General features: G+C 42.1%; 1 protein-coding gene across 1 annotated transcript in view; it reads right to left on the bottom strand.

Annotated features, from left to right (window-relative positions):
- Positions 1–11,705, bottom strand: part of LOC141373344 (uncharacterized) — a 17,052-nt gene extending 5,347 nt beyond the window's left edge. The window contains exon 1 of the mRNA XM_073895994.1: positions 11,661–11,705. Within this exon, the coding sequence (XP_073752095.1) occupies positions 11,661–11,668 (8 nt within the window). The 5' untranslated portion in view covers positions 11,669–11,705. The remainder of the gene's footprint in view (positions 1–11,660) is intronic.
- Positions 11,706–13,819: the final 2,114 nt, after the last annotated feature.

The raw sequence follows: 13,819 nt of genomic DNA, 5'->3' as shown, positions 1-13,819 counted from the left end.
AAAGAAAGAAAGAAAGAAAGAAAGAAAGAAAGAAAGAAAAAGAAAAATAGCAATGTTGATTGAAAACCAGCCATCTCAATAATCACTTAAAATGAAATGGTCTAAACAACCCAATAAAAGGCAGAGATTGTCAGTTTGTATTAAAAAGCAAGACCTGCCTACAAAAAATCCACTTTCAATATAAGGATACAAATAGGGTTAATTGTTTTAGAATACTCCAACCAAATGCAGTAGAATACATAATATTTTTGAGTACACACAGAATATTTACCTGATAGATCATTAACGTGTCTGGATAAAATTAAGAGGATTTAAATCATACAAAGCAGGTTCACTGACTACAATGGGATGAAATTAGAAATCAACAGCAGAAAAGTCTCTGGACAATCCCCAGATATTTGAAAAACAACACACTCCTAAATAGCCCATGGGTCAATGAAGAAATTAAAATATATATATATATATATTTTAATACAAAAGAAAATGAAAAGACAACATACTGATATCTGTGGGACACAGATAAGACAGTACTTAGAGGGAAATTTATAACACTAATGTCTATATTTTAAAAAGAAGAAAGGATTCAGTCAATTAAGAAAACAGGGGTGCCTGGGTGGCTCACTTGGTTAAGCTTCCAACTCTTGAATTCAGCTCAGGTAATGACCTCAGGGTCCTATGATCAAGCCTGTGGCAGGCTCCGTGCTCAGCAGGGAGTCTGCTTGAGGATTTCTCCCCACCCCACCCCTCCCCCAACTCACGTGCTCACGCGCGTGCGCACGCACACAGACTCACTCTCTCCCTCTCTCTCTAAAATAAATTCTTCTAAAAATAAAACAGAAAAAGTTAGTACAAAAAAGAAAAGTATAAAAATCACAGCAGAAATCGGTAAAATGGAAAACAAAAACGACAGAGAAAAATCAATGAGACCCAAAGTTGGCTCTTTAAGATCAGTAAAATTGCAAACCTAGAGCCAGAATGATCAGAACTAAAAGAGAAAACATTCAGGTGGCAAATATAAGGAAGGAGAGGTGCCATCACTACAGAATGCACAGATGTTAAAAGGATAATAAGGGAATATTATGAGCAATTTTATGCCAATAAATTCAACAACTTGTATGAAATGGACAAATTACTTGAAATGCACAAATTAGCAAAACTCCCTCAAGAAGAAATAGGTAATGTGAACAGCCCTGCACAAATCAAAGAAATCGACTTCTTAGTTTAAAACTTTCCCACCAAGGAAAACTCTTAAGCCCACATGGTTTTATTGGTGAATCTTACAAACATTTAAAGAAAAAAAAAAAAAGAATTCTACAAAAACTCTTCCAGACTATTGAAGAGGTTGAAACACTCCCCAGCTAATTCTATAAGACCAAGCAGTAATATGACAAAAGAAAGCTACAAACCAACAGCCCTCATAAACAAAGATGCAAAAATCGTTAAAAATTTTTAAGAAACTCAATCCAATAATACATAAAAATATATAATGACCAACTGGGGTTATCTCAGGAATGCAAAATTGGTTTAACATCTGAAAGTCAATCAATGTAATGCACCATAGCAACAATTCAAAAAGAAAACTGCATGATCAGGTCAATATTCCCAGGTGATACAATTCTGGGTAGTGGAGAATTCCACAATGAAAGAATTTTCTGATCAACATCATGAAGATTACTTTAAAATCTCAAAGGCTTATAAGCCCAAGTTTGTTGCTACATTACCACACTTACTGAGTATGTTTTCTGGAAGAGTAACTTTCATAAAGTTTACTCTCAGGGAAAAGAATATTTTGGAATGTGCCTATTGTAATTATCCATCGGATCCAATGTCTAATGCCATTGGTAACTTATAATCATGTCCCAGCGTCTGGTTTTGAAAAAAATAAATGCAGAATTTTCTGAGTGAAAAAAATAGATTCAGGAAAAGCATTTGACAAAATCCAACATCCATTTCAAGTTAAAATAAAAAACTCATCAAACCAGAAATAGAAAGGAACTTCCTCAACCTGACAGTGAAAGGGAGAAACCTACAGCTTACATCAAATTTAATTATGAAAGACTAAATGTTTTTCCCTAAAATTAGGAATAAGGCAATAATACCCATATTCTATGAACATTATATTGGAAGTACTAGCCATAACAGCAAAACAAGAAAAAGGAACAAAAGATATCCAGATTGGAAAGAGAGATGTAAAACTGTCTTTATTTGCAAACCTAGTGTTCTAAGTATAAAATCTAATAGATTCTATTTTTTTCATTCACTTCTTAAAAATTTTCAGTTATCTCTACACCCAACATGGGGCTCAAGCTAACAACCCTAAGACCAAGAATCACATGTTCTACCAACTCAGCCAGCCAGGCACCCCTAATGGATTCTATTGTTTTAAAAAAGAAAATGATACTAGAACTAATAAGTGAGTTTAGCAAGGTTGCAGAACAGAAGATATATTTTATACTAAAAATGGAAATAGAAATTAATAAGCAATACCACTTACAATAAAATTTTAAAATACTTAAGGATAAATTCAACAAAACATGTGCAAGATTTGTACTCTGAGAACTACAACACATTGCTGAGAGAATCTGAAGAAGACCTAAATAAATGGAAAGATGTACTGTGTTCATGGACCGGAAGACAATATTGCTAAGACATTAATTCTCCCCAAATTGCTCAATAGATTCACAATGCAATCCCAATCAAAATCTCAACAGCCTTTTTTGTAGAAGTAGATAATTCTAACTTTATTTTCAGTGTGAAGAGGTTTACATAGTCAAAACAACTTTGAATAATAAGAGCAAAATTGGAAAATGTCACTATCTGGTTTTGAGACTTCTTATAAAGCCACAGTAATTAAGAGAGTGTGGTACTGGCATGAAAATAAACAGATTAATGGAACAAAATAGAGAGTCTAGAAATAGATCCTCAAATATGTAATCAGGTGATTTTTTTTTTTTTTACAAAGGTGTAAAAGCAATTCAGTGAAGCAAGGATAGTGTTTTCAACAAATGGTGCTGGACATCTGTATGCAAAAAACAAACTTTGATCCATACTTCACAGCATATACAAAAATTAGCTCAAGATATATTGAACACCTACATGTAAAACCTAATACCATAAAACATCTAGAAGAAAACACAAGACAATTGTGTTTGTGACCCTGGGTTAGGCTAAGATTTCTTAATATGATGCCAAAAGCACTATCCATACAGAACAAATTGATAAATTGGACTTTATCAAAATAAAAAGCTTCTGCTCTTTGAAAGACTTTTTTAAGAGAATGGAAAGAGAAGTCATTGACTAGAAAATGAGTTTTCAAGGCACATATCTAATAAAGGACTTATATCCAAAATATATAAAGAATTCTCAAAACCCAATAACCGGAAAACAAACAACCCAATAAAAAGTGTGGAAAATATTTGACTAGATACTTCAAAAAAGAAGATACACAAGAGGCAAATGAGTAAGTGAAAAACTGCTCAACATCAGTAGCCATTAGGGAGATGCAAATGAAAAACCACAATGAGAGAACACTACACACCTCTTAGAGTGGCTAAAATTAAAGTGACTCTCCGTACTAAGTGTTGATAAGGATATAGGGCAACTGGAACTGCTCATAGGACTATAAGTAGTACAACTACTTTGGAAAATAGTTTGGTAGTTTCTTTAAGAGTTAAACATACACCTGCCTATCATACCATTCAGCCATCCCACTCCAGCATATTTACACAAAAGAAGTGAAAGTATATGCCTATACAGAGATTGTAAAATAATGTTCATAGCAGTTTTGTGTAGTGACCAAAAACTACAAATTACCCAAATACCTATCAACAAATGGATATTTGGATAAATATCCATTTGAATGGATAAACTGTGGTATATCCATAAAATGAAATACTTCTCAGCAATTAAAAAGAATGAAGTATCAATAAATGCAACAACATGGATGAATCTCAAAATAATTATGTTGCCCAAAAGAAGACAGGTAAAAAGGAGGGGGGGGAGGAGGAAGAGAGAGAGAGGAACCAAGTGGAAACAAGGTCTCAAGGCTCTCAAGGCAGAGAAGGAGAAGCTTTTGAAGAAGTATGCTTTCAGTAATAAACTATGGAAAGGTCAATTAAGGCGGATACAGGATGAAAATGGGCCACAAAACCCAGCAATTAGGAGGCATTTTGTGACGATACTGACAACAATTCCAAATATACTTTTGGGTACTGAAACCAGACTATGGAAGATTAAGAAATAAATAGAAGTTACAAAAATTAAGATGGAGGCGCCTGGGTGGCTCAGTTGGTTAAGCGACTGCCTTCGGCTCAGGTCATGATCCCGGAGTCCCGCGATCGAGTCCCGCATCGGGCTCCCTGCTCAGCGGGGAGTCTGCTTCTCCCTCTGACCCTCTTCCCTCTCGTGCTCTCTATCTCTCATTCTCTCTCTCTCAAATAAATAAATAAATAATCTTTAAAAAAATGAAGATGGAAAAAAATGGAGTTCTCCTTAATGGAGAGTGTAGACTGTGTTCTCATGAAGTTTAGTGGTTAAGGAAGAAGTTTAAAAAAATTGGAGTTTACTTATAGACCAGGAGTACCCGGTTAAGGGACAGAGACACAGGTTGACTCATTATATGGAAAAAATAAAAGACCTTGAACCATATATAAAATCCAATCTAGATGGAATAAAAACTGAAGTATAACATTAAACTATAACGCTATCTGAAGAAAATGTAAAAAAAAATTCTTTTGTGATCCTTGGATAATGAAGACTTCTCAAGTAAAACCCAAGAAGTATAAAACCATGAGGTAAAAATGGATAGGTCTGACTACATCAAAATTAAGGATTTCTGTTCAACAAAGAACACAATAGATACGATTCCCGACAGTTGCCCTCAGAGGAGATAGATGCAACATCTAAAATTGTCATGGAGGTATTAAAATATACAAAAAACTTCTGCAACTCAGTAAGAAGGCTGGAAGCTGAGTAGAAAAATGGGCAAATGGGCAATTCACAGAAAAGAAATCCCAATTATGTACAGTCAAATTCACTGATAAGACATATGCACGTTTAAACTACAATAAGGGGCGCCTGGGGGGCTTAGTCAGTTAAGTGTCCAACTCTTGATCTCAGCTCAAGTCTTGATCTCAGGGTCGTGAGTTCAAGCCCTGCACTGGGCTCCACACAGCATTTGGAATCTCCTCTAAAAAGGAAAAAAAAAAAACCCCACTAAAATGAGATGCAACTTTATAAAATAAGTAATATCAAAAGGTTGAAAAAGATGACCTGTTGTCAAGAACAAGAGAAAATGGGAATTCTCATCCCCACTGGGAGAGTGGGGGTCATGGCAGCCCCAGTATGCAGCAGCAGTGAAATTAAGCATCCTGAAACCCAGCAATCCTAGATAAATATGCACACTGAAAGGTCATGTATGAAGACGTTTGGGAAGGCAGTCATTGTGATAGCCTGGGTTCAACGTACTTAGATGTTTATCACTGGGAGAATGGATAAGTAAAATATGACAAATGTTCATTATGGAATACAATGCAATGCTTAGAAGCAGTGAACTACACATGTCTACACAGCAACAAGAACAGATACTTTTTTAACACAATAGCGTGGAAAAAATAAAAACGAAAGAGGCCTAAGATTGTCACATTATTGTTCTCAGCAATTCACTCTCTTCACTGCAACGGGATTATCCATCTCACCTATCGGATGAAACCTGCAGTGACAATGTTCGCAACAGGTGTACCTCCTCATCCCGGGCTTAGGATTAGATATGACTGGAGGGATCAAAGGCCAAGTCCAAGCTGAAGTTTTAAGAAGCATTACAATTGCTGCTAATTCCTTTGCTGTTTCCTTTTGCAAGAGAATAGCATGTCCATCAAAAGGCTGGATCCTGGATCCTAAAGTGAGAATATGGAGGTCGAGAACTTCAACCTCCAACCCACGAGCACTAACGTGTAATGCGAGCAAGAAATAAGTGTTGTCACAAGCCACTGAGATTTTAGACTTGTTACTTCGGCAAAGCTGACTCATACAAGGTCTGTATCACATTACCATCTATAAAAATGAAAAACAAGGAATGCACACACAAACAACACATACGGATACATACATATCTGAGGGCATATTTCAGTCACATTAGAGCAGATGCCTATAAAACAGGGTAAGGGAACAGGCGTGGGGAATGGGACACGGGGACAAAGGAACAGACAAGTTTGGTGGTGGTCGCGTGTTAAGAACTGAGGAGGAGGAGCAACCCAACTCCGTGCACCTCAGGTCCAAAAGACAGTAAGAAGCTCTGGAGCTGGGAGTAACTGTTGGAGGGAGGTCTCAGGGGGGTTGGGAGAGAAGGGAATCCAGGTAGAGAAGATCAGCCTTGGGATCCCCAGTTCATTCTGGAAGGCAGCTATGCTCACCACTGTACCACCAACGCTCCCCAGTTCATTCTTTTTTTTTTTAAGATTTTATTTATTTATTTGAGAGAGAGAGAGAGAATGAGAGATAGAGAGCACGAGAGGGAAGAGGGTCCGAGGGAGAAGCAGACTCCCCGCCGAGCAGGGAGCCCGATGCGGGACTCGATCCGGGGACTCCAGGATCATGACCTGAGCCGAAGGCAGTCGCTTAACCGACTGAGCCACCCAGGCGCCCTCCCCAGTTCGTTCTGACGGAGATGCTGAGAAGGCCTGGTAAGGGATTCAGTTTTCAAGGTAACCTGTAGCAAAGCTGCTCTGCCGTGTGTGATTGAGGACGGGGACTATTGAAGAGAGAGAGATGAGAATAAGAATTTCCTTTATTCTCAAATAATTTATACTTTTTTGAAGATTTTATTTATTTATTTGAGAGAGAGAGCATAAGCAGGAGGAGGAGCAGAGGGAGAGGGAGAAGCAGACTTCCCACTGAGTGGGGAACCCAACGTGGGGCTCAATCCCAGGACCCCAAGATTGTGACCCGAGCTGAAGTCAGACGCCCAACCAACGGAGCCACCCTAGTGCCCCAAAGAACTTACGGAGAAAAGACTATATTGGCATTCTCCATGCCTGACATGCTCATTTCCCCATTTTTGTATATCAAATCCTACCCATCTCTGAAGGCCTAGGTCAAAATCTACCTCTTCCAGAAAGACCTCCCTGATCGCCAACACCCCTCCACTAACTAAACCTAGAAATCACTCTTCCATACGCTGAGCAACCACAGCACTTGTATGAAGTTGCACTTGTGTTTCTTCTTCCCAGCAGACTAAAGGATCTTGAAGAGTGGTATTAGCTGGCTTGTAGAGTGCCTAACACACAAAGGGCATTCAAAAAAAGTAAATATAAGTGGTAGTTAAAATGTCAGGCAGCAAATTATAAGCAACAAATCGATGAGTCAAATAAATCACAAATGTGATAGAATTTCAGAAGCAGCCAAAACATTTTGAGCTGGTCAAGAAAGGCTACATGGAGCAGGACCTTAAAAGACGAAAAAGATTCTGCTAATTAGGTAAACACAGGAAGAACACTCCAGGCTAAGGGAAAAGTGTGAGGAGGGTGAAGAGTTGGGAAGATTTTGGGGCAAAAAATTAAGTTAGACTCCTACCTCACACCACATACCATAAACAAATTCCAAATTACTAAAGAGTTAAATGAAAGAACATAAAAGCACTGGAAAAAATAAGAGATTAGTTTTATAATTGTAGGAGCAGAGAACACCTTCCTAAGTAAGATAATAATCTTGAAGCCATAAACGTCATATTTTTATGACAAGTCATGATAAACAAAATTAAGAGAAAAAGTAAAAGAATAGGGGAAAGTTTGCAACATATATGACAAAGATTTGTTTTCCGTAACATGTAAAGAAACTTTTATAAATCAATATAAAAAGAAACTCAAGACTTCTGGTTCCTGCTCTGGCGTATGAGAAGGTTGGAAGTTGTTCAACTTGTCCTAACAAGTTGAACAAATGGAAAAATCAACATATTTTCTTAAATCCATCAGAGAAGTGAGGTCACAGGGCAAACCACTGCTCCCGAAATTGGGAGAAGAGAAGACAGGTGAAAATGGAGAATCACAACTTGAGCAGAAACCTCTGCAGGAAACGGTGCCAGGAAAACCTAAGTAGGTAAGCTTAAACTGTAATTGACAAAGTGCTAGAGGTTGTCAGTGTGACAAGTCTGAGACTTAACAACTCCAGGAGAAACCAGTGACAGGGAAACCCCCCCCCTCCTGCACTTTTGTGAATTTTACCTTCAGGAGCTTGACCTGATTCTCAGAGTGAATATTAGAGAAGAATCCCGTTGGGGCGCCTGGTCGGCTCAGCCGGTTAGGTGTCTGCCTTCAGCTCAGGTTATGATCTCAGGGTCTTGGGATCGGGCCCCGCACTGGGCTCTCCGCTCAGCGGTGAGTCTGCTTCTTCCTCTCCCACTGTCATCCCTTTCCTTTTGTGATCACTTTCGCTCTCATTCAAATAAATAAATTTTTAAAATCTTAAAAAAAAAAAAAAAAGAATCCCCTCATGCTTCCAGCAGGGAGAATGAGCAAGTAATCATTTTGAAATACACCAAAGCATTTTGATCTTAACAAAGCCTTCCCTAGGGAGAAACTATTTTACCAGAGCCCAAACTATTTGTGTTTTTCCAGAGCCTAACCAAACTGGTGAAAAGAAAATATGCAACTCTAGCCCACTCTACTCTCCCATGTAGAAGAAAGGAAATACCCCATTCCGGCCCACTCTATCGTTTCCCACCTAAGCAGAGGAAGAAAACTATGAGAAACACTGGTGAAGTTCACAGTCCAGAGGCAAATGTTCATTAAAAGACTGCAACCTAATCACAGGATCATCAAATGCTTCTGCACCTCACCACAACATCACTAAAGGCTTATTTACTGACGTTCCTTTTACCTCAGGTCCAGCTATTAAGAAAAAAATCACAACATAATAAAAGGGTAAAAAAACAGGGGTGCCTGGGTGGCTCAGTTGGTTAAGTATCCAACTCTTAATTTTGGCTCAGGTCATGATCTCATGGGTCATGGAATCAAGCCCTGTGTTGGGCTCTGCCCTCAGGAGGAAGTCCGCTTGAACATTCTCTCCCTCTCCCTGTGCCCCACCCCTAACTCGAGTGCACAAGCACTCTTTCTCTCTCTCACTCTCTCTCTAATGAATAAATAGAGGGTGCCTGGATGGGTCAGTTGGTTTTTGCTCAGGTCATGATCTCAGGGTCGTGGGATCAAGCCCCACATTGGGCTCTGCACTCAGTGTGGAGTCTGCTTGTCCCTCTCCCTCATCTCCTCCCCCCATTCCCTCTCTCTCTCTCAAATAAATAAAAATTTAAAAACCCAAATTATTAAAATGAATAAATAAATCTTAGAACAGTTTGAAGAGACAGAGATTCAAAGATTTATCAAAAACAGACTCGGGCATGGCAGAGATGTTGGCAGAGAATTTAAAACAACTGCAATTAATATGTTAAGGGCTCTAACAGATAAAGTAAACAGTATGCAATAATAGGTGGGCAGTGTAAGCACCTGGGCATATAATATTCCAACTGCAGAAAACCAGTGATACAGAAAACATTTTGAGAGAAGCCAGAGGGAATAACCACCTCACTGATAGAGGAGCAAAGATAAAGATTACATCTGACTTTTCTTCAGAAACCAGGCCAGCAAGAAGAAAATAGAGTAAAATATTTAAAGCGTTGAGAGAAAAAAACCCCACCAACATAGAATTCTATACACTGTGAAATTATCCTTCAAAAATTAAGGAGCAATAAAGACTTTTTCAGATAAAACAAAAATTGAATTTGTTGCCAGGTGACCTGCCTTGCAGAGAATATTAAAAGAAGTTCTTTAGAGAAGGGAAATGATGTGGGTCAAAAATTCACATCTACATAACAAAAGGAAAAGTATCAGGAAAAAAACAGTTGAAAGTAAAAAAACAAAAATTTATTGTTCTTATACTTAATTGATTGAAGAGATCAGTTTGTTCAAAATAATAATAGCAATAATGTACTTGAGTATGTATGCTTAAGGATATACACATGCTTATGTATGCTTACATATAAGTGAAATGAATGACACAATGATACAAAGGACAGGCGGGATGAATGAGGATTATTTTGTAATTATAAGATACTCATACTACCAGTGAAGTCAGACAGTGTTATTTGCCAGTGGACCTGGATCTGTTATAAATGTATATTGCAAACTCTAGGGCAGCCATTAAAAAAGAAGTACAATTGATATGCTAAGAAAGGACAGAAAATGAAATCATATAAAATCTTCAGTTAAAATCACAAAAGGCAGAAAAAGAGTAGAAGACAAAAAAGAGGAACAAAGAACCAGGGCAACAAATAGAATACAGAAACAAATATGGTGAAACATCAATCCAATTATATCAATAGTCCCTTTAAATGTCAATGGTCTAAATACACCAATTAAAAGGCAGATTATGGGGGGGGGCGCCTGGGTGGCTCAGTCAGCTAAGTGTCTGCCTTCGGCTCAGGTCATGATCTTGGGGTCCTGGAATCGAGCCCCGCATCGGGCTCCCGACTCAGCAGGGAGTCTGCCTCTCCTTCTCCTCTGCCCTCCACCCCATCCCGCCGCTCATGCACTCCCTCGTTCTTTCAAATAAATAAAATATATTAAAAAAATTTTTAAGTAAGATAAAATAAAAATATGCTAGTTGTCCTTCGCCCTCTGCCCCTGCCCCCTGCCCCCCTGCTCGTGCTCTCTTGCTCTCAGATAAATAAATAAAACCTTTTAAAAAAAAGGATCATATATCACGGTCAAGTAGGGTTTATCCCTGGGTTGCAAGGATAATTCAACAGGTGTGAATCAATCTCATGATTACACAGGGGTTATGGGGAGGAAAACCACAGAGGTAAAGTGTCCTTCTCACCCAGGGTGCCTATCATCAACATGAGTTATCACCGTTGATGCTGACTTTGAACACCTAAGTGACTCCTCCCCCCACCCTCCCCTTTTCTGTTCTGTACTCTTGTAAGGAAGTCACAACCTGGAGCCCACACTTAAGGAGTAGCTGCAGAAGTTATTTGGAATTCTGCGTGGGAGATTCGTCTCCCCTCACCTTGTATTTATTTACTCATTTATTCATATCAGTACAGATTCATGCATATTTATTTATACTTTGGATTACAATCCAAAACTATTTCGTTGTTCCAATTGTCCAGCTTTGGCCATTTTGTAATTTTTTTTAAGATTTTATTTGTTTATCTGAGACGGGGCGGAGGGGGAGCACACAAGCGGGGTGGGGTGGGGGGAGGGGGCAGAGGGAGAGGGGCAAGCGGACACTCCGCTGAGCAGGGAGCCTCGGAGCAGGAAGCCAGCTGTGGGACCCTGAGATCATCACCTGAGCCGAAGGCAGATGCTTAACCGACTGAGCCAAACAGGCGCCCCTCCTTGTAATTTTTAATATGGATAGCTAACACGCTCATAACTAAAAGGTCTTCGGGATCCTTGATAAGTTGTAGTGTAAAGGCGATCTGAAACCAAAAAGTTTGAGCACTGGAGCTCTAAGGGACCTGCCGCTTGACCCCAAACACCCCGTGCGGGCGTGGTTCTGCAGGAAGGGGCTGCAGACAGGGTAGGAACAAAGGAAGCCGCACTCCCGCACCCATGGGGACACCCACTTCTCCGTGCCACGCACCCAGTCCCCAAGCAGGCGAAGCTCACCCTGCCATGCCTTTCCAGGAAAGGCCACTGCGGGGCGCGCGGCCCACAGACTGAGTCACGCGCCGGCGAGTGGGGAAGGGACGCACGTCTTGGCCGGCTCGGCGCTTTCCTCCACGGAGCCCGGGCCCGGCCTGGCCTGACGGTCTCGCTGTCTCCCCGGGCTCAGCCGGCTCGCCCTCCCGGGCCACACAGGGCCGCTGACGGGAGCGCTCCCGCGGCAGGGGCGGGGCGCGCGAGGAGCCGCGGGGTTCTGCAGTCCTCGGAAGGGCGCCCCCGGGCCCGCCCCCGGGCCCTCCCCCCGGCCCGTCTCTGCTGAAAGCAGCCGGACAGCTCCCCGGCCCGGCCCGGCTCCCGCCCCTGAGTCTCCGGCCCGCCTGGCTGGGCCGGCCGACCCTTTCTTTTGCGAGCACCGGCGAGACGGAGATAACCGGCTGCAGCTGGAGACCCGGCTAATTGATACAATAAGTTCTATAATTGCCTCGAAAGTAAGGTAATGATTTGGCTGAGGGAATGCTTTGATCTTATCAGCCAAGAAAGACCTCTCCAAATGAAACTTCAGAGGGGGCTGGAGGCCTCCAACTCGGAGTGTGAAGCCGGGGGACGGCCTACTCCCTCCCCCCCCCCCGCCCCTGCCCCCCATGTCCCCTGTGCCCTGAGTCACACTCCAGGCTTTCCAGGCTTTCCAAGAAGGGATGGAAGCACCCTTTTCCTAGACTACAGACTAATATTCGCACATATGCCAGTGGTTATGTATGGAGAAGGGGTGGGTTCTGGGAATGATTTCTCCAGCCCTAGAGATGCTGTAGAAACGGAGATTGGGCGGGGGTGGGGCAGGCTGGGATTCTGAGAACCCTAATTTGGCTCAAGCCTGATGAGGTTTCTTATACAGYTGAAGGCCGCTGATTTGGGCTTTTCAGGCAGGAGCGGATACCAGAGAGAGGAGAACCTTGGTCTGGCCTTCTCCGAGGATCTGCACACACACTCACACACACACACACACACACACACACACACACACACACACACACACACACACACACACACCCTCACTCTGCGCTGTGGGTGTCCCTGCCTGGCAGAGGCCCCAGCACAAAGAGGATTAGAGAGATGAGCTAATCTGGTTTGTATGCCAGACATGGCCCCAGAAAGGGACCTTGTCTACCCTGATGTTTAAGGAGGTGAAGGAGTGAGGAGTCCTCCTTTTGGGGCCTGCTGGCTGACAGTATCAAAGACTCCTTCCCACTGGGGTCCGAAGGATGTGGAGTCCTGGCTCCGGGGTCAAATCTTCGGGAGAGAAAAGCAGAGGCCCTGGAGAATCGGGTGGGCTGTGCTACAAGAAACGAGACAGATAAAGACAGAAATGGCCCCCACAGAGGGAACTAGACGTTCCACCCTCCTTGTTTCGCCAGTGAGGAAACTGAGGCCAGGAGTGCAAAAGTGACCTTCAGAGGCATGGAAGTTGCGCGTGGCTGAGTGGAGGCGAAAACTCCCGTTTTCTGATTTCTTTCAGTCCAGTGCACACACCCTGCACTCTGTCGCAGGGCCTGCCCGGCAAGTGTGGGACCGAGAGCAGGAGAAAGGAACAGAGACAAAGAGAAACAGAGACACAGGGGAGAAAAATAGAGAGGGAACACAGACCCGTACACACAGAGAGTCAGAAAAGACATGGAGAGTGAAAGAATGACGAGAGACAGTCATATAGATTGATCAAGAGAGGGAAAGACGGAGAGAGGTTCAGACAGAGGACGAAAGGCTGGCAGACACAGACGCAGACAGAAAAGGAAGACAGACCGAGAGACGAACACAGAAGGGTGGGAATGGACACAGCATGACCGTAATGTGAGCCAGACAGAGAAGGACCTAGAGAGACAGAGAGAGGACATGGGGAGAGCAAGAGGCAGAGTGAAATGAGGGAGGCAGATTGTATGGGCTCTGCAGATTTGTGACCATTGCAAGAAAATCTCGCTTCCAGAATGTTCTAGGGCCCAGAGCAGGTGGTGGGGAGAGAAAGAGAGTTCAATGTTTAGACTATTTGATACAGGCAGATTGGGAGAGGGTGGCTGGGGCAAAGTGGGAACCTCTCTCCCTTGGGGTTAGGCTGGTCAGTGACCACCCAGAATCCCAGCAGCACACCCACTGGCCTCACACAGAACCTGGGC

Source organism: Callorhinus ursinus, unplaced genomic scaffold, assembly GCF_003265705.2.
Source record: "Callorhinus ursinus isolate GAN/ISIS: 27379988/994484 unplaced genomic scaffold, GSC_fseal_2.0 scaffold9, whole genome shotgun sequence".
NCBI classification, from domain to species: domain Eukaryota; kingdom Metazoa; phylum Chordata; class Mammalia; order Carnivora; family Otariidae; genus Callorhinus; species Callorhinus ursinus.
This window is presented reverse-complemented; position numbering and strand designations above follow the sequence as displayed.